This window comes from Peromyscus maniculatus, chromosome 14, assembly GCF_049852395.1.
Source record: "Peromyscus maniculatus bairdii isolate BWxNUB_F1_BW_parent chromosome 14, HU_Pman_BW_mat_3.1, whole genome shotgun sequence".
Taxonomy (NCBI): Eukaryota; Metazoa; Chordata; class Mammalia; order Rodentia; family Cricetidae; genus Peromyscus; species Peromyscus maniculatus.
Window position 1 is genome coordinate 69,671,348 of NC_134865.1, and position 26,863 is coordinate 69,698,210.

General features: G+C 44.5%; 1 protein-coding gene, 1 long non-coding RNA gene and 1 pseudogene across 3 annotated transcripts in view; 2 read left to right on the plus strand and 1 right to left on the minus strand.

The window, feature by feature from the left end:
* Positions 1 to 654: 654 nt before the first annotated feature.
* The window catches only part of Kcnk10 (potassium two pore domain channel subfamily K member 10), a 141,282-nt gene continuing 115,073 nt past the window's right edge, over positions 655 to 26,863 (minus strand). For both annotated transcript variants that reach the window (XM_076551174.1, XM_042261018.2), the window contains exons 5-7: positions 12,978 to 13,164; positions 8,677 to 8,819; positions 655 to 6,633 (exon numbers count right to left, since the gene is read on the minus strand). In XM_076551174.1, the coding sequence (XP_076407289.1) occupies positions 6,013 to 6,633; positions 8,677 to 8,819; positions 12,978 to 13,164 (951 nt within the window). In that variant the 3' untranslated portion in view covers positions 655 to 6,012. The remainder of the gene's footprint in view (positions 6,634 to 8,676; positions 8,820 to 12,977; positions 13,165 to 26,863) is intronic.
* On the plus strand, positions 15,249 to 17,370 carry LOC143268523 (disks large-associated protein 5 pseudogene; annotated as a pseudogene).
* On the plus strand, positions 23,117 to 26,548 carry LOC121822441 (uncharacterized). The gene is made up of 3 exons (XR_006063552.2): positions 23,117 to 24,074; positions 25,732 to 25,894; positions 26,459 to 26,548. It is a non-coding gene; the product is annotated as an uncharacterized LOC121822441 (long non-coding RNA).

Below are 26,863 nucleotides of genomic sequence, written 5' to 3' on the forward strand. Positions count from 1 at the left end.
TCCTATGAATGGCACAACCTGGAGAGACTCAGACTGAGAGCTGAGTTGCTTGGAGGTTGCTCCTTTTTATTCTCTCCCAGCCTCAAAGTGGTCACCCACAAAATGTTGCTACTTTTTCATTCGGAAGGCTAAGTGATGGATGCTTGTCAACTGCTAGTAGACTACAGAGTACATAATAGGTATCCAAACTCCATTACCATGTACTGCCAGCCAGCCTGGAAGACACACGCAGCAAGGTCATCTCAATGTGTCTTGCAACCTCTGAACCAGAGAAGCTGTGCCTTGCAGAGCGGCAGATCCGCTACAACGTCCAAATTTAGTGTCTCACGCATGTGGCTTATCGTACTGCCCAACCCCAACAACTTGCAACTGAAATAAGATAATAAAAATTTTTAAAAAGGAATGTTAAGTGCACAGCTAAAATGCTGGCTTAATAAAGATTTCTTTCCTTAGGGGTGCAGGGGGGGAGGGACTTCAGACTCCTCCTCCACGCAGTAGGTTCCCCTAGCTCTGTACTCATGAACACACCACAGTGTGCTGAAGGATGAGTGGAAACCAGGGAAGGAGCCTGTCCTGTGATCCTGAGCAGGGTGCCCAGTGCATCCACTATGAACCACACACATCCATAAAAGAAAGGAAAACAGGACAGACGTTAGATTGGATCTTCCAGGTCTTTGTTGCAATGTTCTCCATCATTGGAAAAAAATATTACATCATCAAATAAGGACAGTAGCAGCACAGCTTATTGAAATGTTACAAGCAAATTTCCCACTTCTCCTCCTAAGAACAATACGAAATGCCCCCCAACACATTATTAACTGTAAAATGCCTTTAAAAAAAAAAGAAAGAAAGAAAAGCACCATGAAATCCTACCGAGAGAAAAATAGGCAAAACATCTCCACACGTGTGTTTATCATCTGTCATCACTGGGTCCCTTGCCTGAAGTTCTGGGACAGAAAAGGAACAAAGGTTAGCATACAAGGTGATTTGCATATCACTTCTAGGCATGGCTGCAGCTTCCCCCTTCCAGCTAGAGCCCTAGCCACAGGGAACAGACAGCGCAGCAGCCTCTGTGGCACAAGTCTACTGAGATGATGGACTGGAAGTCTTCTCAAAAGGGTTTCTTTTTAACCCCTAGGAAACTGTTTTGTTTTCACTCGAGGACAAAGAACATAAGGGGGTCCCCAATCTCAGGCACCTGTGAAGATGATAATCCCATCCAGTAAGTCAGAAACACCTCTCACTTCTCTCTACCGCTAAGCTGGTGTTGTGTGATCTTCAGACACAAAGGAGCACACGGAACATGGAAAGGGTGGTGAGGTGTGACATGGCTGTCGCACAAGGGCAGAATACGGGACTTTATCAGAGCCACACCACATGCAGACTCGACAGCACCCGCAATGCCAAATGAAAGTGGTGTTGTGTGCCTTGTTGAGGCCATCACTAACCAGTTGTTACGCTGTAGCGGGGGAGGCTTCCCCTGTCCCCTCAGCCTCTGTCTTTGCACACAGTCGTATCCTAATGATGAGAAAGAGTGCCGGACATGAGGCATTGGCAAAAGCAGGAGGCCAAACTGCAGGAGGCGGCAGGGCTGGCTTTCTTTAGAAAGCTCGTTTGGCTTCCTTTCCGTCCGGTGTCTTTGCTCTAATGCTGAAACCATTCTGCACACTGGATGGCTGACGTTCCTTCCCAGTCCAGTGAGCCACAACCACCTCGATCAGAACCCGGGCACGCATTTCCACTACCCCCCCCCAAAAAAAAAAAACAACCAAGCATCCAAATAGGTATGCAGCTTTGACTTCCCCAGGAAAAGACACCTCAGAAGGCGGGGAGGGGTTGTTTGCTCCTGTGTAGCACAACTAGAACTTTTCACGTGAAGTTGTCCCCACGGAACCCAAAACGTCATTTCCTACTTGCATGTGTGCCTTTGCGTACCAGGAGGAGGGAGGGAGAAGGACCTGAATTCACAACTCAATGGAGCCTTTAGTACAACCGAGTGCAAACAGCAATGGCTTACAATCCTTTGACTAGTCATAACACCATTGCCCTGCCCCGCCCCCCCACACGTGTCCCCGCCCCCCCCCCAAAAAAAAACTGCATCCTGTGAGCTGCCAGGTGAAGGCGTGCCAGACTAGATCAGTGGATAGGACCCTATATGGGAATATGATTCTAATTTGGACACCAGTCTCTCGAAAACATCTGGTCTCCACCAACCATGCAGCAAACAAACACCCAGGGTAGGAGTGGGGCCATTAGTCAATATTCGGAACTCCAACGCAATAATTTTCTGATTAAATTAACTCATGGACTGGGAAATGTTCTCTCAGAGCGCTATGCAACTGGAAAAGGGTTTGGTAGTGATCTATGCCCAATTCTCTTGGTGTGCAGTTGAGGTACAGGGAAGCAGTGTGCCCATGAGCATAAACTGTGACATGGAAGAGCACAGTCCCAGATATCTGAATTATAGGCCCGTGACCTCTTTCTCACCACACACGCCACCCACATACACACTGTACAGCCCTATACCCAAACTGCCAGAGTGCACCAATACTGAGTTAGGACTGGGTATATAATAGAGCCTCTCCAAACTATCCTTTGGCTCTCACTAATAAACTTCCAGATGAGAGAACTCTTCTGGATCCAGCGGCCAAATGGAGCACAACACTGTCTGCTGAAGATGCTGAACATGTGCCCTTCCCAAGTGTAACATCCATCCATTTATTCTGGGTTTAAGAGGGGCAGGGGGTACTGATGGGAAGGGGAGAGGCTGGGATGATGTTTGTATGTAACACATAGCAGCTGTCTTATCACACATGTTCTGCATGTTATTTACCCCTATCTTTACAGGAGTAACATCCAAACAACAAATACCTACAGGCTTAGCATGTACACATGAAGAGAAATTAAATCTCTCATTCCCTCTTCAGCTTCTCCTTTGGAGAGTACTTCATAGTTTTTGGAACGCTTTGTACACACACACTATCTTCATAGAGGGTCTTCTTTGACATCATTTAGAACCTGTATCCAACACTCAGGGAATGGGTTACATACTCTCAATCCAAGGTCACGTTTGATTCTCAGTAGTTTGATTCTTGTGAATACATCTATGCACACGCCAACCTGTGCACCTCTTCCATTTGGTCAGTCACGTATCTCAAACCTCTGAGCTGTCTAATTCCTGCTGTATGAAGAGGTCCCCCAAGAAAATCAAGTAAAGTGCAAAGGAGTGCTTTTGGGGGGCATTTCTAGCAATGCAGAAAAGGTGCTGCCTAGAGCATCCCCAAGCCAAGAACATACAGTAGGTATCTTCGAGGGCAACCTTTTAGACCAGGTTTACCCCAAAACTTCATGTCCTCATGGGAGTATAAATGCCTATCTTCACCTCACCTCTGTCAACTGTGCTCATGAAACTTGTAAGACGTGTGCGTGCGCACACTTGCAACACACACAACCACACGCATGCACGCACTCTCATTCACAAGGGTCCGTAACGTGGACACTGTAGCAAAACTGAAAACAGACTCTACCCCCTTCTTGCTGTGTACTACTGGTAAGTTAGCCTCCCTGAGTCTCTGCATCCTCATCTCTACAAAGAATCTGTAAATGCTTCCCCAATGCAATATGGTGAGGTTTCAGTGAGTGCCATAAAATGTACCATTCAGTGCCAAGTCCGTGAAAGGCACTGAATAAATGACAGGGTGCTTCTTTACCGGATACAGGTCCAGTGCCTGCAGCTTTAACACAACCATGAAGACATGGCAAGGTACCACACAGTGGAAACCTAAATGAATGAGACCCATGTGCAGTTTCATTGGAAAACTTGTCAGAATAAGAGAAATCCCACTTATCTGTTCTTTAACATGTAATGAGCCTGACTGGACCCTTGCCCTAATAAAAGCCCGGTGTCCACACCTGTATAAGCATCATTTCCAAGAGTCTACACAGCACTGTGAGGAACACCAGTGAGCCAATGTTCTGTTCTGGAGGAGGAGATATCCCAGACAAACCATTGACAGAAAAGACATCACCATAGTGATTCTTATTTGACTTCTCAGATCTCTCACAGGATTCTAAATGTTTGGGATCTGAGAAACAGGCTTCTGTGCTTCAAGAAGGGGACAGCTGTAAGCAGGGCATTTGAGGGAAATAGGCAAGGGTGATGGGTCTTCCATGGTACCAGTGGTCAAGGAGGCAGTGGGTATAATTTTCCCCTCAGTGTTGGAAAATGATAGATGGTCTCTGGGAATCTCCACTTGTGCTATAATCTAACACGTTCTGTGAATTAATTATAGAAAATTACATGAACTTCCCAAAGATGGTTCTGAGTCTAGAAGACCCGTAGCCAGCAATTGTCTCATATTATATGGTCCAAATGTTTAAGTGCAGGGCAGGGGCCCAGATCATCAGCTAGCTGAACCAACACACCGGCCAAATCTGATGAAAGCCGAAGCATACACAGGTGAGACAGAAGCCTACTGGGGATTTCTGATCAAAATCATCCTCCCAAACCTACCGCTGGACCTTTCCCGCAACGCTCCCTCACCGAACATTGTAACCTGATAAGCAATCATAGCTATCACATGTTAATCATTGTTTGCCTCGAAACAATGATAGGAGAGTTACCATCTGAGTAAAGAAAAGGTGTGAGAAGAACAGGCGAGGAGGGGTTATATCAGCATAATAAAGGCATAAAGAAACACAGGCATAAAATGAAATTGATAAAAGACACGATAAAACACAAGAATGAAGTGAAATATTTTGAATACTCCTTTTCAGTGTTATTTTTTAAATGGCATTAATGGCACTTAAGCTGCAAACAACTTAAACCATTTCAATCTTAATGTACAAGGATTGAGTGAGAGATTCATTTTCCCTTTGCATGGAAATAGCAAGACTGAGTCTCCTAGCAGTATGTCTACTCTATGACACCCAAAAGGACGAAAAGCCCTGAGATGGAAAGATGCCACGGTCCTCCTTGGTGTGTCTCATAAACACAAGATGTCTATATTTTTATTTTTTAAAAAAAAATTAGCATCAGCTAGACAGAAGAGCAAGCCATTGGCATCATGCAAAGGCAATAATTTTGGTATTTCCTCCCTCTTATCAAAACAAGTTATAATTAAAGTTCCCATAGAAAAGTGAGTATGAATGTTCCAAAATCAGTTTATTTTTACCTTCACACCCACTGAAGAAAATGCATGATTTGCCTTTCAACCAGGCAGTGGCTGAGGTGGTATTTTCACCAATGCTTGCAAGCCTGCCTGGACTACCTATCCCAGGAAAAGGACAAAGTTCAGTGGGCTTCTGTCATTGGTTAAGGAGATATCCACAGTGGGATGTGTCTGTGATTTTTTTTTAATGAGAAAAGCAATTGCACCTTATAAAAAAACGTGTGCTCTGATTAGCTTCCCACCAATTCCAGGTACTCTTGGGTCCCATGGACGTTCATTTTGTAGGTGTTCTGCACTGTGGCCTGTCAAAATTCAAGCTGAGGACATGCCAAAATACCCATGCCAACCCTGGCTAGAGTTACCAGGTCACCTGCAAACAGCTGCCCCTGTTGTGTGCAAACCTATCACTAAAGGTAGGTTCGGGAATGGAGACTCCATTCAAAAGACAAACCTGTCCTCTCGGAGGCTAGTCTAAGGAATAGCTGCCCGTGTCTACGTGCCACGTCAGAGTGGTGCTGTGTGAGGGCTACAGCATCGCCATTGGGAGGCCCCTCACAGGGACAGCCCGACACCTGCTACGGATGCAAACGCTCTCCGTTTTGTCCTGCCGCCACTATCTGAAATGAAGCTCCTGTCTGATTTCCTTTTGGCAGAGCCAGCTTCCAGTCGTGTATGGCACAGTGAAATATAGTCTTCAATGTTATGTAATTTTGGACTAACAAGAAGTCTGTTTAAGGCACGTGTCTCAGTGTGAATATTTCAAAAGAAGAAGAGAAAAGGGAAACAAAACCAAACCACAAAAACAAGACAACACTTAGTCCAACTCCAGAGTCTTTAACATTTAGTTTCTGTCTTCAAGTAATGAGTTGTTCTCCAGCCCCTGGTCTTTGGTGTCCGTGGGTACCATTCCGTTCTCCATCTCAGCTTGCTGTTGTAGACATTCTGTCAGCATGGCTGTGCTGGAGTTGTCTGAGTTACACATCTTTTCTGTCTCCTCCTCTTTCTTCTCTTCATCCAGAGAGTAATTCCGGAAGGTTTTGTAGATTTTCTGAACATCCTCGGGTAAGGCCTTTTTGAGATCTTTGTTTTTCCTCTTGGTGAGTCTGGAGGTGGACCCGAACTTGTTGATGATGTTGTCCTCAGAAGCGCCTTGCCCGTGTTTGTTGAGCTGTTCTGACCCCTTAAGGCGCAGGTTGTTGGGTCGGTTGTTGATGCTTTCCTGGGATGAGGCCTTGAAGCGGCCTGTATCCAAGGCTGCAAAGACAGAACGCTTCTCGGGGGAGAGCATGTCCAGTGAGTGGGCCCTCTGGTCCAAGCCCAGCCTCCGGCGCTCCATACTGCGGATGGTGGCTGCTCGCTGCAGCTTGTCATGGATCTCAACGCTGAGTCGCCTTCTCGTTTCCCGGAACTCGGCGGTGACATTAGCTTTCCATTCGGCTGCGTGGGCTTTGATTTCACCCACCTGGACAAGACAGAAGAGAAAGAATAAACTAAGAAATTCCTCTCCCTCCATGCTTTTCAGAACCTCACAGCCCTCAGGTATCCCAGGAGGGAGGCTGTCTCCAGGGGAGCCCAAGGAATGATCGTCTCCTAGGGAAAGGGAGAAAGCACTACATCTGTTTTCTCCGATACTTCCTGCCATCCAATTAGTCACCCATATCAGACTGGCTAGTGGCTAACTAATGGAGTAAGGAGAGCTTGGAAGGACTTGAGGTTGGGAAACTGTGCCTGAATACAGGCGGGACAGCGTCTGGAGGAGAGATCAGGATTTTCGTTCCACTTGCGTGCTCTCTCTCTCTCTCTCCCTCCAATTGTATGGCCCCAGTTTTCTCACATATATGTCTCAAGGAGCTTCTATCATCCATAACATCACAGTCCACATCTAACTCAGTCCTGGCTATAAAATCAGTGCCCAGCAAACCTCTGTCATTTCCTATCTTACCAATACTTCTGTCTTGGTAAGATGACCAACCTGTCCCAGCTTCCTGAATTCCAAACACTGAGGATAGAACTCAGTAGTAGAAGACCTGCCTAGCATGTACAAGGCCCCAGGGTTCGATTCCTGACGTAATGAGAAAGAAAAAAAGTCCTGTGAGTCAGGAAATCACCCTAAGTCGTGGGCAAACTGTGATAGATGGTCAGTCACCCTTTACTGGAGTCATGCTACAACCATGTGTTAAGGGACTTGTCCTGGCAGAGGAAGCCCCTCTAAGGGACCTGATAACCATATTTCCATGGTTAAGGTGCAGGAAATGGGCATTTCTACAACAGCTAAAATACTTTCCTAGAAAGTGAAGTTTTGCTGGAGACTCATCGCCAAATTCCTTGGTTGCTTAATTCACAGGGCATGCAGTACCCACATGCATCCTGCTTCCCTATAGAGGTGAATGCCTCAAGGCCTATTACCATTTAGCAAAGTTTGTGTTTATGTTGTTCCTCTTTTGTTATTGCCGATATTCCACAGGTCAGCTAGTCATCAGGGGAATCAGTCTGGCAATGGCATTGGCAGTGTTTACACAAGTCGGGAGCATTAACTCGTAAGCCCAGGAATTGGGGAAGAGGAGAGCTCCTTAGGCAACTGTCTCCTAGATGCCTTTTTACCAGATGACCTGAGCAGCTACCCTTAAAGGGAGTGTCTGTCCTTCTTTGAGTTTTCTTCTCCCTGTTTCTTTCACTCCCTCGACCTATTTATTTTCCTCTCTTCACAGAAGAATGACATTTTCAGTGTCCTAAGTGTCTTTTCCTCTTGTCCTTGTCTTGCCTTTGTCTCGATCAGTGATTCTCAACCTGTGGGTTGCAACCCCTTTGGGAGTCAAACAACCCTTTTCACATGGGTCACACATCAGATATCCTGCATATCAGATATTTATATTATGATTCGTAGCAGTAGAAAATTACAGTTATGAAGCAGCAATAAAATAATTTTATGGTTGGGGTCACCACAGCACGAGGAACTGTATAAAAGGATCATAGCATTAGGAAGGTAGAGAACCAGTGCTGTAGAGTTTCTTATAAACTTCTAGAAGGAGTGAAGACTGCAGGTGTCTGTCAACAGGAATAAAATCTGAGGTTCTGAACATGGGGGGACATGGGGAAATATGTGCAGAGAGGACCCCTTGAGCCTGTTTCCCCCATGGCTGGCCACTGTTCAGCGACTTTCACCTAGCGGTGTCCAATGTGCCATCTCCACGCTAATTCTGAGACCTGGAGGACAGGCCAGCTTCCCCAGGCTCCCTACGAGTCCACAGAGCCTCCCACATGTTTGCTAACACAGGCAACTGTGTTCTTTCTGCAGCAACCATCCACCCTCACTTGTCATTTCCATTTTTTTCTTTACACTTTTTTTTAGCAGTTATTTACTAAAGGATCTAGAAATAACTACTATCCACTCAAATTTGCTTCTAAATAGATGGAAAAGGAAGCCATATAATCCCTTCATGGTATCAGAAACGGACATTTTTCAACAAGGACTAATAGGATGTTAAGGACATTGGTGAAGTCCTACCTCTTCTTTCGTCTTTTTGGATAGAACCCGCAGCCAGTCTCCGATCATACTGAGGACAGCCGCAAAGTAGGCAAGGCCGACAAGGATCCAAAACCACACCAGCGGCTTATACCACTCTCGGTAATTGATGCCAGCATTTCCCCCTGAAAACAACCACATGGTACTTTAACAGGGTCGGCAATTGGTCTTCACAGAGCACATTCCAGGCCATGGAGGAAAATACCAGTCCATAGTCCAGTTATAGGCCGTTAGGCTTGCAGGATACAAACACAACAAAAGCCGGAGTCTTGCTTGTAGCTTAATTTCTTTGATTCTTAACCACTAAAAATAAACCTCAGTTCTGTAACAGAAAAATGTCAGTGGTCACCTTGAGTTATCTACGCTCATTGGCAAAGAATTGACTTCACAGGAGAAGTAGCTCAGATGCCAGCCCACCTGTCATTTTTGTTTTTCCCATACTTCTCTGAATTTACCTTATTAACACAGATTCAGTACTTCGAGGGTTCAGCCTAGTAGTACACACCATCACTCAAGAAACAAAGACAGGAGGAGCCACTGTAAGCTCAAGGCTAGCCTGGGCTATACAGTGAGTTCCAGATGAGCCAGAGCTACACAATGAGAACTTGACTCTGAAAAAGGAGAGAAGGGGTGGGCAGGGGGAGGAAGAAAGAGAAGACAAAGTGGGAAGGAGTAGGAGGTGGAAGAAGTGGAGAGAACAGGAAAGAGGGAGAAGCCATGAGGGGAGGGTAGAGGGAAAGGGTGAAGGGAAGAAGGAGATGGGAAGGATGAGGAAAGGAGAAGGAAGAAGAAAAGAAAGGAGAAAAAGAATATGTATAAATATTATATATACATACATAGATATAGATATAGATATAGATAGATATAGATATGAAAACAATGTCAAATGATTTCAAACACTTGGAGTCATTTCCTTCTCAATTTTACATGCATTTACCAAGAAAAGAGTGAGTATGCAGAAGTAACAACATTACTGAGACTTTGATGCATGAAATAGAGATTTGATACTAAGAGAGGGATGGTGTTTACATGATGCTCATCCTGGGGTCAATTAGGCCAGGCAATTAGAATCACCATATCCAAAACTAAACAGTACCTATGAGGCCAACTAGTTCAATCCCATTATCTTATAAATAAGAATTACGATGGTTAAAAAATCCATCAAACCAAATTGGCCAGTTGTCTAATAGTATTGACTAGCTATTCCATTGAGTTAAATGGTCATTTATTCCAAATAATTAGTCTACTTATTCTAGCCTCCCTGCTAGCACTCCTGAGGGTACCACTCACCCAGATAGCAGTCCGAGTGCCTCCAATACTAGCAGCCAAGACACTGGACGATGAAAGACTTCTAGCCTTTCTCACTGGGTCCTGGTTGTCACCATATCTGGCATCACTGAAGCTGACCTGAGCTCTATTGTGTCAAGAATACCTTGAAAACCCAACCCATAGTTCTTAATAAATTCAAACCTAATCTACAACACAACTCATGAATTCTACCACAACAGGAATGTAACTGGAGATACGGCTCAAAGGTTAAGGGCACTTATTGCTCTTGCAGAGGACCCACAAGGTGGCTGATGACCATCTATCTGTAACTCACACTCGAAAGGATTTGGCACCTTCTTTTCTGATTTCCAAGGGCACAAGACACATGCATGGTGCACATACATATGTACAGGAAAAACATTCATACGATAAAAAATAAGTTTTAAAAAAAGGATTCCAAGCACTGTCATAAGGTTCTGAGGTGTCTGGTGTCTCTCAGCTGCCTTCATTTTCTCCCCTGGAGCCAACCTTCTTCAGGATTGGTGGTCATTTTCTTTGTATGGTAGGCTCATCTCTTAAAGTGTTCTTTCCCCTTTCAGCTAAGTAAATATTTACCTTTGCAAGTCACTAGGACCCAGCCAAGACTGTCACTGGGGTATGTGCTAGCCAACAATACAGAGCCCATCCTTCTGTGTAGCCTTTTGTCATTCATGGCTGAAATTGCAAGCTCTGTGTGCACTCCCACTCAGGGCTGTGAAATACTGTGGTGTCACTAGGCTGTCCCAAAGTGGGTCAGCTGGAAAATAAAGCAACAATCAATACTGAGTGGCTCACCTTCCCAGTTGTATTTCTAGTAGAGCTGATACCCAATAAGATCACAGTGACCATCAACTCTTGGGCATGTACATGTGAATAGTCCCGCAACCCCCCTTGTCACTCAGAGTATTGACCCTCCGTATCCACAAGCTGTCTGGGTGGAGGGATTCAACCAGAGATGGATCAAAAATATCCAAAAAAATTATTATGTCAGTATTAGACATGTGCATGACCTTTTATTCTGATCACTCCCTAAATAACACCGTATGATGACTATGTGCATAGCATTTACATTGCATTAGGTATTACAAGTCATCTACATACAGATGGTTTAACAAGCACAGGAGGATGTGCATAAATTTTGTGTAAAAGCTCCATTGTTTTTTATGAGAGGCTTGGGCATCTGTGGATTTTAGTATCAACAGCGGTCCTGGAGCCAATCCTATGGAGGTACCAAGAGCACTCTATTAATAAATACACTGACAAACTCCCACTAAGTGCATTTTCCACACATACTCAACAGGTTGATCTGTGTGAGCTCTGAAAACAGGACTTTGGAAGAGATTGGCTTAGGGGCTAGAGAAACAACTCAGCAATTTCAAACCCCTGCTGCACAATCAAGAGAACCAGAGCTTGGATCCCAGCACCCACTTAAAAAGCTGGACAACCCACACATGCCTGTTATCCCAGCTCCAAGCAGGACAGAGACAGAAAAATTACTGGGGTTGGATGGCTTCTGGTCTAAGCATGAAAATATGAGCCTCATGTTTAGGGAAGAGACCCTGCCTCACAAGAACAGGCAGAGAGAACGACAGCAAAGGACAGTCAATTGCACCTGCACCCACACCCATGTGCATATGCGCACACAGACACGCATCCATACACATGTATGAATAAAACAAGAACCTGCCATTTCAGTCAGTATTATGCAGGCTAAGAGATCCTAGTCTATGAAGGCCTCTGGATAAAGGAACTGCAGTTCTGTAATCACTAGGAAAGAAGACCCACCCAGGCAGCCCAGGTCTGAGACAGTGTAGATCACCCTCTCTGGAGTAATGAATGATAGCAGGCCAGGATGCACCAAGAGCTCAGTCCACAGTGGCTAGTAATAATAGCTAAAAAGCATAAACGGGCTTTGAGCTTTTTTCCCCTCAGCTCAGGAGTGCTCTCTCTTTCTTAATCAACTAAAATAGAGGGGGGGGGGGAAGCATCAACACTTGACTAGTTCTCACAGCCAGAGCTCTGTCCTTTGTCCTGACTAACAAATTGAACTGAGCGAGCTATTGGTTAAAGAGCAGGGTCTGTCACCAGCGCTCAAACTATCCTTGGTCCTCAGGTCGCTGACACTAACGCAGTCATCGCCAAAACACTACCCCTTGCAAATGACCCTGTGAAGTGTTGAAAACGGCTGTGACGTAGCTCTTTTTCTGCTCTCACAGGTATTTATTTTAGATCGGAAACTCATCTGACTTTCCCCAGGGACCGTCATCTGTGGATGATACCAAGGGATGGCCCAAATAGGCTTAGAGACTGGACAGGCTTGTGGCTGTTTCTTTCCCGAGCTTTAGGACTCCATCCAGACCATGGTGGTTGAGTAATGTGCACAAGGAATGACTGAGGGGGTCTTGTATCGGGGGAGCAGAGACAGTGGCTCTCACTTCAGTGTTAGGAGCTTTACCTGCCAGTCTCCGCAAACCAACCTCCATGCTAACCGCTCCTGAGTCTGATATTTGCCTTTGGCTGATTATAGTCTTGATCAAGTTGACTTGGAAAACCTTAATGCAGTTGAGAAATCAAAGACTCAGTGAGAAATTCGCTTCACCCTTACATAATTCTTGTAGTGATGACAGCACTAAGTCAGCATCCTAAGGAAGAGGGGCCTGGCTTTCTTCTCAGGCAGGAAAACAATCAATCAATCAATCAATCAATCAATCAATGACGTGATGCTGCTTATCTCACACTGAGTTGACAAACACTGAGCCATGTTCATGTACCTCCCCTGCAAATACCTGTTGCCATGATTTTGGTTCTTTCTTCTCAAAGCTGGGGACCCAGACCAAGGGCCTTGGGACTGCTGACCAAGCACACTAGAACTGAGCTAATTCCCCACCCCCTGGCACCACGATTTGGAAAAGGGACACCAACAGATCGTTTTCCCCACCAAGGCTCAAGTGACTGGGAAAGCCCAGGTTGCTTACCTGCCACGAAATCACCAAAGCCCACTGTAGTCAGAGTGACCACCACAAAGTAAATGGACTCCAAGGCTGTCCACCCTTCGATGTATCTAAAAATGACAGCAGGGATCGTCACAAACACGATGCAGCCAGCCAAGATGAACAGAATTGTTGAGATGACCCGGATCTTGGTCTGACTCACTTGCTTTTTCTGGGAGGAGCAAAGGAATAAAAGGAATAGGCAAAGTCAGAGGTAGTGTCCTGGATTCAGAAGACGGGTACCCAGAAAGAGATGCTACATTGTGGTTTTTATCTTTTCTCCAGTCATAAGCACCTGTATAGAATTCTAATAACACCAGCAGACTCCTTGCTAGGATAATGCACACACAGATGTTTCCAGGTGTCTACGAAGACCCTCCACTTGAAGTAGAAGCCTACTTGTGTTTTTAATATCCCCTGCATGGTTCCATTACTACAGATCAATTCTGATCTCAGTCACTAGAGTAATTGTAATTACTTCCCAAGAAGATCTTGCTGGCATCTTCCATGTGTTGCTGATCTACTGGGGATCTGACATTCAGGGCTCTTCACACATGGGCAGTGTCAAAAATAATAGATTAGGGGAGGGGGAAATGACATTGGTTTGCAAGAGGCAGTAAGGTCATCGCCCACCTTCTTCATGCCTCCCAACAAACAAAATGAAGAAAAACAAAAGGAAATGGATCCATAACAAAAAAAAAATATCCACCATCCATCCCTCATTTATGGTGGGCTCCAGCTAAGCTTTAGTATATCTCTTTATCCACTGTGGAATGTGCATTTCTCTAAATACGTGTTGAGTTAGTGATGTGGTTGTCATATGTGTTGGCTGCATCACCATATCAAATAGATGAGTCCGAATGAAAGGTCCTTTTCTAAAAGGTCAGTGGAAGCTTCCTCCTATGCCCACTTCTAAAGGATCCTGCAGCTAGGTAGTAAAAAAAAAAAAAATGCATGAAGACTGGGGCTTATACTGACACAAATGAACCACACCAGCATCGTTCAAGGTGGATATGCCTCATCCTTGGAAGGGCCTTCTGATGCACTGTGGTCTAACCTGGCCTTGCCTCTCATGAGATGATCTCAGTCTTTTCTGAACTCCCAGAACTGATGCTCCTAAGATGCTGTGTTATTGAGGGGCTTCAATACCATTTAATGGCATAAATATATGAAATAGGTATTAGCACTACCAGGCTTCATGGCCTGCCTACATGGCCTAGGTTGTTTTTGGCAAATGTACACAGCACTTGGGGACAATGTAGGAAATCTGCTTCCTGTTCACTGCTCCTGGTATCTCTGAAGGCAAAAATTCTCAGAGCACAGAGAGGCCAAATGCATTCATATTCTTCATTTTACTGATATAAAACAGACACCAAGAGGGGCCAAGGGACTTGCACAAACTTGCTGTTAATGAGGGTCAGAGCCAAGATTAGAATTCTGATGTAATTAACCCTCAGCCCTGTGCTTAATGACGGAAACAGCTCCCAGGTTATTCAACAATTGATCAGCTCAAAGAAAATTGCCAAATAAAGTTGACTCTCTCGTAATACAAGATACCAGATGCAATCCTTCTGAAGAACAGGCTATCTTGTGTCCATTATAGGAAGACTAGGAATGAAAAGTAGTCAGTGATGCAATCCTTCTGAAGAACAGGTTATCTTGTGTCCATTATGGCAAGACTGGGCATGAAAAGTAGTCAGTGTGCAAACTGTCTGAGAAAAGGTAAAGAAATGCAAAGCAAGTCACTGCATCTGACTAATAAGAGGGCAGTTAGCACGCAAAGTGGGAGTGGGAGGTAAGACAGCAATTTAATCTGTATACCTCTCTCCTCATGTCCTCAGGAAGGCCTTCTAAAAAAATTATTGATATAGCATGACAAATGAAAATACCATCTTTTTCCTAAAAGTGTCACAGGAGAGGTCAGTTATCTGAGAACCACGGGAGACACGTTGCCCATTTCATGAATTACTGTGTTGAATGAGAAAGCTTTGAGGGGGCGCAGCTGAGCCCCTCTGACAATCCAGGAACTTACAAGTCTGGCTGAGCTTGCAGACATGCACAAAATGTTCAGAGTCTGAGAGGAGAGTCCATGGCAGTTTATTACGTTCATCTAATTGCTGGCAAGGGGACTATCATCCCCCGTTTCTATAAATTGCCCTCCTCAAATGCATAATGAAATTAAAGTGAATTAAATGTTTGTGTGATACTTGTGAAGTCCTAAATTAGAACGAGAACACAACTTTCATCCAAATGAGGATGTGGTTGGCAAAGAAGGGTGGTGAGTCTGTGGGAGGCTGGAGATTTACCCAGCCTCCTGAATGGGCAAGAGTGGGTTTGCTTGATGGAAGAGAAGGCACGTGTATAGCAAAAGCTGGGTACTAGTGCTCCAATGGCATTGTCTATTAGAGGGATCACCAGCAAGGTAGACATTTCTCCTGCTGCCTCCTGCCCACACTGACCAGAGTGTTTCTGGACTCCCAGGAATTATGCTAAGAAAATATTTGGAACATTTAATTATTTGAGGAATTGGGGGGACTTAAGACACATTTTTGCATGACTATGTAGAGATGTATGAAATAATGCATATATCCATGCTTGCTTATAAAAATAAGAGATGTGAGCCCCACGTTGTAGCAAAATCTGTGATTCCAGGCATTTGTTTTTGCTCTCCACTAGACAACCATGACAAATAGACAAGTCTCTTCTCTGAACAGCAGCTTTCAGCACACGTGAAGCCTCAGCCTGTGCCATGTGTTGAGCTGCAGGCATTGGCTCTACAAGAATACACTCCCGAGGGAAGGCTCGAGGTGTTCCTTCTGCAGATCTTTGGAGGTTTCTCTGGTGTGGAATCATTGGGGAACGTGTCCAGAAGCTGCTCCCTTATCACATTTTGCCAGTCAGCTTTGGAAAGCTGAAATGCTTTAAGCTTTAAGCACCAAAATGATTAGAACTATCATTGCTCATAGGAAGTCATTACTTCAGAAGGAAAACAGATGCAAGGTATATGAACAAAACAGGCACTTAGGCTTGAAAGACATTGACATTCCACTGGAAAGTAGGGATCTTGTTAATATACATGAGATGTCTCAAGACCTCGCTCCAGAAAAGGCCAGTACCAAAACGAAGTCAGAGAAAATGGTTCTGAGTGACCAATGGAAACAGTTCCTCCAAAAATACAAAGAAGAAAAGCAGCTTCAAAAACTGAAAGAACAACACAAGAAAGCTAAGGGAGGGGTGTTTAAAGTGGGTCTCTACACACCTGCAGCACCTGGCTTTCTCATCACAGACCAGAGGAGTGTGAGAGCTGAGCCGGAAAAGGCTTTTCCATTCAGTGGGCAGATTACAAGATCAAAAGCCAAAGACCACATGGAATACACTAAGATTGATAGTAGGGATGTTTGTTCTTCAACACAATCTGGCCAAAAACAAACTTCTGAAGACAAAATAATAGACAAAAAGAAAAACGTTGTGCAGTCCATGGTGTCATCAGAGAAAGTGACTGGATCAGCTGCTACTCAGAGGGCAAAGCAGGTAGCCTGAACAGTCTCGTCTGCCACAAAAAAAGCCAGTTCCAAGAGTTGTTGATGAGAATAAATTTAAAAGAGTGGGACCAAGTAGAAGAAGACCTGCCAAAAAGGTCGAATCCAAGCCTGACCAGGTCATTGCCACTAAAGTTGATAGTGAAGAAAATAGTATGGATCCACAGACCAGTGTAACAGATGGAATGGATCTGGGTGGAGTCTTCCCAAAGATGGAGAGCTTACCTAAGACAGTTCCTGCAAAAGTGAAAGAAAGGAATTTCCTTGCACCTAAGGATTTGTGCGTTTCACCCACCACGTGGTCTGAAGACCTGTCAAATGGGACCCATGAATCATAGAAGCGACAATGCTCTCTTGACACCCAATCTTACTGGGACCCTTGAAAACCAGAAGTCACTACAACTCAAAATGCAGCAAATGAAATCTTGGTACAAAAATCTATAACTTGCTCTACCAACACAGTGCAGAAAGAATCAAATATTTCAAAGTGCTTTGAATTCTCCACAGTCTGTAATGAAGAACATGTCTTAAATCAAAAGGAAGTGTCTACTACAAACTCCAATTGCCTTTCTGTGGAAGGAGTCACGTCACTTGAGGAGGGTGAAGGCTGGGTGTCTCAGTTACAGCATGACGTGCAGTATTTCAGAAAAACCCTCCAGTCAGAAACTAACAAACTAACCTCACACTGCCTGGAGTGGGACAGGAAGATGAAACTGGACATTCCTGACGATGCTAAAGATCTTAACTGGCACCGTGGTTGGTCAAACAAGACTCTTGATTATGGGAAGATTCCAACAGTTTGAAGGACGGGTGGATAATTGTGAATATAAATGAGGTGAAAAGGATTCAGATCTGGATGGATTAGGGGATATGGTTAGTTTTCAGGTAGATGAAAATGAAAATTTCAGGTAAACCAAAAATTTAACAACCTAATCAAACTTGAGGAAGCTGGATGGAAAAACAATAATAATCTAAGCAAAAAGTCCTGGGGGCGGGGGGATGGTGCCTGGTAGAGCAAACAAAGCAAGACAAGACTGTGGTGGAAGAATGGCGGCTAGACATCGTCTGGCTGCCGTACAAAATGCAGCATAAGAGAGACGGCTGCAGGAAGAGCATGCCCCAGTGACAGCTGTGGAAACATGAAAGGCAGTTGACAAGATCGTGTTTGATGCTGGGCTCCTCAGAATTGAGAGTCCTCTTAAGTCATGTTCAGGACTTTCTTCCGAAGGTCATTCTCAGAGATTTGGAGCACTCATGTCTGCCAGCAGAGTCATGGCTGAGGGTGGGGACCTTCTGGGACAAAGGATTTCCCTGGAGAATCTGACCCTCAGAGCAGCCAAAGTGAACGTGTTGATAAGACATTGCTTTCAGATATTCTTGAAAGCAGGTCTGGCAGAGTAGAAAAGACACTTCGAGTCGTGGAGAACAAGACTCGAGCACCATAGACCAACCATCCCCAAGCAACACCAGTCTCTGTGCACAGGTGGCGACCAGACAGCAAGATCATGCCAGACACATCTCCTTTGGTGGGGACCTCATCTTCTTCTCACCTCTGAGACCCCAAAGTAAAGAGCACCAGGAGGACTTGTAACTTAAAAATAATCCCAAACACTTTTTTCTTTATATCATTAATTCTCTGATACATTCTTAAATTGTTGAAAATTTGAAAATATGCCTTATTATTTTTCTATTTTGTATATTTATACTGTGTTACATAATGTTTTAATGTTCAGTGTTAATCAAAATACACTTTGGTGTGGGATACTGTAAATACTGCAGGTTATGTAAAATATTAAATGTGAAGCAAATCTTTGGGGGAAAAAATAGACTCCTACTGTAGAAGGACTTTTAGGGACAGTCTAGGGACAGACTACCTGGGCCACACCCTGTCCTCACCACTAAACTGCTGAGTGACCATATGCAAACTTCTCAACTTCAATACAATGGAAATAGGAAAGCCTACCTTGTGGGGGAGGTTTAGAAGATATTTGTATAAAGGTCAGAGCAGGTTCTTCCAAGTGCTCAGTGGACGTGAACTAGCACCTTTGGTGTGAAGGTTCAAGTCTTCCCTTTAATGTAAACAGTGCCAGACTCACTGTTCCTCTTTGCTAATGAGAAAGGTCTCCTCACTTAAGATGATTTCCACTCAGGTTAAGAGGTCGCCGATCCTTGTCCCTTCCTGGATACATTATACCGTACAGTCACCACATTTTCAGCTTGGGGAAAAATCCTCCTCTTCCTTTGGTTCTTCTGTGCCAACCGTGTCTAAGGCTCTCAGACACTCTCAGCTCACAACGTTGCCGGGGTTGGTTTGGTTTTTTTTTTTTTTTCATTTGCCTTTCTGTTCGTTTCCTCCTGGTTCTCATCGACTTTCTGAAACCGCTAAGAGCTGACAAGAGCATTTGGGATGGGAGAATTATGCTGCAGAAAGGAACTGAGAGGCCCGAGCCTCATCCTCTCCGGACACTCAATCCCTGTGTCTCGCACAGAATTACAGAATGAAGCTGTTTCCCTAGGCAAAATCACATCACTCGTGTACCAAAGGTTGTCTGTCTGGATGTGGTGTTTTGTCAGAAGTGACAAGGTGTTTCCCTCACTCTGTCGACTGCTTAGGACTCAGCTCCTTCTATAGATACTGTTACAAAATACTGGAAAACACTGTTAGACAAAACCAGCTCTAGCATCCAGCTGACGCTGACTACAGAAACTCTTGCAAAACTCAAAAGCCATCACCGTGTGTGTGCGCAGTTCTACTAAGGAGGACATGAGCCTCCTAAGCAGGAGGAAGGGACCAGCTTGGAGAAGAATATGTGCACGCAGCTGTTTTCTTATTTTAGACCTCAGGAGGCCAACCACATGTCCAATTACTGTGAACACAATCCCCTGCTTGTTTTTGTTTACAGAAACAATGTTATTTTAGAGAGCTTGCAGATACTTCTGTTCACTCACTAGCTATTTTTCCTTTGATTTTTACTCTGTTGTAATAATACCTGCTTTTCGTCTTGATTGATTTCTTAGAATTCTGACATACACTATCCAGATTGTTCTGTCTGCCTTAGGAGTATTTTTAGTGTGTGTTTTTAGCCAGGACATTGGAGATCTTATTCAAAGACATTGCAACAAAAATGTTAGGAATAGGAGCTAGATGTGCAGAGCCCGCTTTTGTGGTATAGCTGGGCTTGGTTGAAATTCAGATATGTCACCATGGTAATACAGTTGAACTGAGGATAATTTCTCCAGTGGAAAGATAACGGGCACTGTCTTGGTAAAGGTTGGGTTTTATTTTCTTTTTATGTTTTTTGCCAAGATTTCTTCTAAAAGATCTACTTATAACTAATAGTTTCAACATTGTAACAAATAGCCATAAAGCACCAGCAACTCTAGAAACTTAAAGAAGGCTTAAAGAACATCATTGTCTATAATCCCCATGGCAGAGACACTCTAAACACATTAGTGAGATCATGCAGAAAAATCTCCATGGAGACCATGAACAACACCCAAAGTTCAAATATACAAATGGACCATCTGTATATCAATATATATATATATATATATATATATATATATATATATTATGCACATATACATATATGAGTTACATCCAGCGTGACACATGTCATGTAAGGTTTTTTTTTCATTTTTCTTTATTAAGAAATTTTCTACTCACTCTACATACCACCCACAGATCTCACCTCCTCCCTCCTCCCACCCCCCAGCCCACTCTCCCAAGCCACCCCACATTCCTACATCTCCCAAATCAAGATCTCCCATAGGGAGTCAGCAAAGCCCAGAACACTGAGCCTAGGCAGGTCATGGGTTAGTTTTTAACCACTGGGAGCTAATGAAAACTCATCTGTGATCAATAAACATTTATATTCATAAATAATAATACTATTAACTTATTCCATGCCAGGAAGACCATTTTAATACATTTATTGAGTCAAGAAAAGACATGGAAAGAGATCCCCATCTACTTTAAAATAAGTTGCAGAATTTCTGTTGTCTTCCATTGTTAACATATTATTGTGACCTTAATATGCACCAGCCAAATGAACAGTTCAGTGGTTGAACAAGAATGGTATCCAAATGTTGGAACATAAAGGGAAATAATAAAATAATAAAACAAGCCCTGTCCAGAGACTTCTAGGTTTTCTACCAAATGTCATGGATTTGAAATTGGTGCTGACACATTTTTTTCTTAGAAATAAAATTCTGTCAGGTCCCAAACTCATGTAGATTTCCAACAGATGGGCACCAAGGGGCTGGCTTTGTCAAAGATGTTAACTCTAACTCTGGCCATTTGCATCTCCATGAGTTTTGGGTCTCTGCTAAACTATCTATGGTCTTGATACGCTTACATGACTGTTCGTATGTCTTAATCTCTCTGGATGGCTGCTAAAAGTATTCTAATTTCTTAGAGAAATCTTGCCCTGTCCTTTTGGAGATGCGAGGTTACAGATATGAATTCTGGTGACATTATCAAAGCAGTTGGAGTGTCTCTAAACTCAGCTCTTACTTTTTAAAAACATGTTAATCAGAATATCCATTTCAAAATCTCTGGGCTTCAAACTTCCGTGGAAACAATATTGTTCATTTTCACTTTCATGAATACTCCTTTCTGTCATATTTCATGGTTGTTTTTTTAAATCTAACTCAGCTATTCTAACTCATTTTTCTTCTTTCCTTAATCTAGAGTACACAGTAGAAGGTGTGTTTTGTCAGTACATTTGTTGTATGACATTTCCTAGGGAGATAAACATATATATTCACCCCAGAGAGGACACTTTCAACAGACCAAAGGAACAGTTCCATATGTGTCTTAGTAAAGCAGCATGTTCAATGAGGTTATTTACCGGAATATAGGTGAGGGATTGCTTTTAGGACCATGAATTACTCAGAAGCGGATGCATCACCAAAAAGCTCACCCCGACATGGCTGACAGCTCAAGCTACATCCCTGGAGCAACCTGCAGGATGCTCCTCCCTTTGCAAATGCTCCTCTAACCCTGTGGAGAAGCTTTGTGAATCTCGTAGCTTTCAGGAGCTTCCTGTGCCTTCAAGTTTCCCCAACATCCTGATAGATTTCAATTAACTGGAGACTTCAAATCCTCCCTCCTCTTTCCAGCAGGGAATGTTTCAGTTCAGAGGAAATAGCTACACGTGTTCTTTTATAAAATTTTTCTTTATCTTCTTTAGACAATTTTTTTTCAGCATTGGATTTTTTCTGTCTGATTTTTCTTGGATTTATTTATTTTATTTTTGAAATTCTAACAAGAAATTGTCAAGCTTTTGTAGTTGTTCTTACATCTTTGCATTATTTTTATACAGGCTATATTTTAGGTCCACACCTCTTCCAACTGGGCATCAAAGTTATAATCATCCTCTTTTGAAGGACGTAGGGCCAGGACCACCAGTACCGACCCGACCTTGTTGGAAAGCTTATTCCATTTACCGATTGCATGTGCGTTTGCTTCTTTATAAATTAAAATTTGGCTATCTTCCATCTGTACTTCCTTTATAAGAAGTTAAAGTAGGAAGAAACATTCATGTTTTTTCTATCAATAGTTGTACGATTCTTTATCGGTTTGGCGGCCATAATGTTTTCACTAGAAACATATTGGAGAGCAGTGTTGCCACTGACATCCGTGACATTTGGATCTGCACCGTGTTCTAAAAAAATGTATACATAGTCTCCTTGCTGATGTCTGGGCTCCACATGAGCCATGTTATTGTAAACTGTCACGTCAATGCCACCCATCCCTACTATGAAAGGTACCTGTCCTGGGTGTCTCTAAGGCACGGTGCGGAAGAGTCCTTTCTTCATCCTGACCATTTCACTTCAAGTGCGACCACCAGCCTCCACTTGCAGAGGACCACCAGCTGGCGGACAGGACTTCTCAAACACTGCTTCATTGTGCTGAGATATCCTCCAGAGGTCCACTTCTCAGTTTCCTTTTTCTTTGCTTCCTTCATATACAAGGAAGCACCCTGAGCATGGTCTTTTTTTTTTTTTTTTTTTTTTTTTTGTCCTTGGCTGTGTCCTGATAGCAGATCACCACTTTTGATGGATGAAGCTAAACATCCTCAGTGTGGCCTTCCCCTCTGAACAAGATGACTCAGGTACTTCCAAAGCACACTCAGTGCTGTGTGCTGATAGTGGCCTGAGGCTCTAGACAGGGTACCTAAAACCCCAGGACCCCTGCAGAAAACAAAGGCCAGTTGAGGGAGGAGGCGCTGGAGTGGGGACCTGGCACACTCAGGCAGGGGACAGTGCACCGGGGGCTCTGGAAAGACTTCCATCAAAAATTTCAGAAGTTAGTGTCTTGCTAACCTTTGGAAATAAATGGCTATTGGAACAGATGGTCTGCATCGGAAATTCAATCTTTTCCAGAACTGTAAGTACTCTTAGATACCATGGGCTGATCCAGTTGTGAAAGACAGGGCAGAAGTGGAGAAGAGAAAGGAGGATGGGGAAGGAAGGAGGTGGGAGAGAGAGGGGCAGAGAAGGAAAAGAGAAGGGGGGAGCTAATGAAAGGAGCGGGGAGGAGGGGGAGAGAGAAGTCAAGAAAAAGAGGGGAGAAAGAGGAACTGAGGGAGGGAGAGGGAAGGGAGGAGCAAGGAGTAAAAGGAATAAAAGGAGGGAGAAAGAAGAAGAGGGAGAGGAGGTGGGAGGACAAGCAGGAAGGGCGGGAGGGAAATAGGAGGGAGGGGGAAGGGGAGGAGATTGGAAAGTTAAGTAGCTCTTTCTTCAGATCTACAGAGGTTACTGGTCCCAGGGTGGGAGTTCATGAGTGTGGCCCAAACCTTTAAGGGCGCTGTCGCTATCCATGGTGTCTGGCCTTAGTCGTTATTGAAGGCAAAATTTCAGTGCCGAAGGACACATCAGAGAAAAAGGAGACAGATGAAGGGGGTGAAGGGAAAGGGGACTTTCATGTCCTCCGCTGTGTGTCAACTACAATGGATGCTCTTTGCACCTGTGTTAGCCAAACATGCAGAAGCTTTGACTCAAAGCCCCAGTACAGGGAAATACCCCAGACCACACCTCAGTGGAAGAAGGGTCATTTTCTCTAGTTGAGGTGTGAAAGGAAGAAGAAGGGAAATCTACTGAGGAGCCATATCTGCAGAGTTAGCCTGCAAGCCAGCTAGACAAGCCCACCAATATTTGCCAAGCATTGTGCTGTAGATAGGGTACAGGAGTGCTGTAGTAGAACAGACACCCATTTCCCGTAGAGATGCAAGGGGCTCCACTCACTGCAGCACATGAGGCCACCTTGCTCTTACTCTGCCCCCCAGGAACTAACTCGGGCTCTTCTTTTCAGTTTAGGAACAAGATTCACCCAAGAAGATATCCCAACTCTGTTGTGAGATATTTGGTTACACCGTGTGAAGATGTGTCACTGTGGCTGGTTTAATAAAAAGCTAACCGACCAATAGCTAGGCAGGAGGTCTAGCAGGGACTTCTGGACAGAGAGAGCTCTGGGAAGAAGAAAAGCAGACTCTCCAGTCAAATGCGGAGGAAGCAGGATGGGCACAATGGAGATGAGGTAACAGAGCATGTGCAAGAATGTAGATTTAAAAATAGGACTTAATTTAAGTTGTAAGAGATGGTTAGAAACAAGCCTAAGCTAAGGCCAAGCTTTCATAATAAATCTCTGCGTCATTTTTTATAAGCTGGTGGCCCAAAGGAAAGTTTACTCAACTCTGGGTTTATATTAGGAAACCCATCTGTTCACAGATAAACCGTATTCACCAAATATTGAGAGAATACATTAAGCTTCAACTTTTACTAACATTTGGGAATTTTACATTATGCACCACAATCCCACTCATTTTCCAGTCCCTCCCTATCTGCCCGTCACCCTTTGTGGTGCTCCCCCACAAAGAAAAATTTAAAAATATTAATTAAAAACAAAAACCCCACTTTGATCCTCCATTTTTCTCACTTCTCTAATTCCTCTTCATTCGTCTCAGTAGCCCTGGGAGCTGCACTGTGTCACACAGTTCACCCTTTTGTTCACTCGGCTTTACTTGCAAATGTTCGTGGCAATGAGTTGTTGGTCTGGTTCAAAGCCTCTGGCTTCTGGAACACCATCAATAGTGGACCCTCACCGAGACTCCTCTCCAATAACATGCTGTTGCCCCGAGTCCTGTAGATGCTACAGCTTTGGTTCTGACAGTCCCTCTGCAAGTTCTGGCAGGTCATAGAAGGATGTGGGTCTGCGTGGTAGCTGATTTGGTCCGTCCAGGCCACCGGGACCACCCCCCTTAGGTGAGAGGCAGAGCTATCTCTTCTATGCCCCTGCCGTTGGGGCCAGCTCTCCTAGGCCGATAGTGAGGGGCGGGGCCAGCTCTCCTGAGTATAGGGCCAGCTCTCCTATGAGGGGCAGGACTAGTTCTACTGCAGTGGCCAGTGAGGGGCAGGGCCAGCTCTCCTAGGGCCAGCAAAGGATGGTGCCAGCTCAGTACAGCCCTCAGATTTCAACTTGCATGATTCCTATAGCCCTCTGTGGTACCATGGGCCACAGAGATTAACACCCAGCTGAAACAGGACCACGGACCCAGACAATGCCCTTGGCAGCACCTTGGGCCCGGATGTCACCATGGCCCCAGGTGGCGGTGCAGGCCACTCAGTTTGGCATGGCTATGGCAGCAGCACAGCCTTTGGATACCAACACGGCCATAGGTGGCAGCCCAGACCTTGGGTGCAAGTATGGTCTTTGGTGGCAGCATAGGCCACAGACATCAACACGGACCCCAGCTTTGGTAGGACCACAGACTCAGGCATGGTTCTCAGCAGCAGCCCAGGCCCAGATGTCAGCATGGTCCTAGGTGGCGGTGCAGGTCACTCAGATCTATATGGCCCCTGCTGCATCATGACCCTCAGAGAGCCACATGGTCTCAGGTGGCTGATCAGGCCCTGGGCCTCTGCACAGCCCTTGGTGGTAACTGAAGCCATAGGCTTCAATTTTTTAAATGAATATATTTATTTATCTATCTAGTTAGTTAGTTAGTTATTAGTTTAAGTATATGGGTATTTGATCTACACTTATTTGTAGTTGGTTTTTTTTAAACTCTTTACTCTTTGCTCTTTGGTGGCCCACCACCCAACTTCCAAATAAATACATGGAGTCAAACATCCACACAACAGCCATGAATTCACTAGGGACACTTCACTCTTTCTCCTCTTTGTCTGTCTCTTAGCATGTGACCAGTCGCTGAAACCACCAAGAGTACTCAGCAAGTGTGAGAGGTCAGAAACTCGTCACAGGATCCACACCCAACTCACAGCCCATGTTGAGGTGTGCAAGGAAGGTATTTGATGGGCTGCCTGGAGTCACCATCTATTAGACGCCCAAGAGTCAAGGTAAGGAATATGTCTGCTGGAAGACATGTAGGGAGTTTCCAAGATGAGCCAGATTAACAGTAAAACCAATAAAAAAGATGCCTTAGCATCATCAGTAGATGATGATGCTCCACCCAATCATTTCCTTCCCTTTCTTTCCCTTCCCTTCCCTTCCCTTCCCTTTCTCTTCCTTCTTCCTTCCCTCCCTTTTCTGCTTTAGTTTCTTGCTTTCTAGACAACTGCTCTTAGTATGAGCACATGAAGCTACCCAGGAACATAAAATTACCCTTGCTTAAGCACTTCACAGAGGTTAGAAGCAGAGACCCTAAAGACAAAAAAAAAAAAAAAAAGAAAGAAAGAAGAAAGAAAGAAATCTGATCTTGTGGTGCTCACCTCATGCTAGGACAGTTAGAAAAATGACATTTGCTTGACCCTAGTGAAGTGCAAGCCTTCAGTTGACTGAGGGGCCACCACTGGTGCTGCTCTAGACCACCAAGTCACGTGACTACCATGCTGCGATGGAACTGAGTCAACAGGTCTTTTTTGTTCTTGTTGTTGACCTTTCATTTGAATTCCCTCCTTTAGTCTGGTGAAAGGGATCTCCACCCAGCCTAGAAACTAAGCGGATTTGGAGTTATGAACGGACTCTACCAGCGGTCAACATGAAACATATAGGTGCGTCCATGGTGGGAAGGGCTGGGTGGCAGCAGTGTACACACCATTTGCTGTTATATAAGAAGAGCAAGGAGTTTCTTTCTGGGGCTGGTGGCCAAATCAGTCCTGTTGGGTCTCATTGCAGGGGAGTCACCAGGGTGCTTCTTAGCAGCAGCAGCACCACCACCACCACTGCCACCACCGTCACTACCATTACCATCACCATTACCACCACTGAAGGACTCTCTAACAGGCATGGCTAACATGGCACTGACAGGTCTTGCCTCCTCCTCTTCCCTCTGCCTTGCTAAACTGTTACGTTACATTCATAAAGCT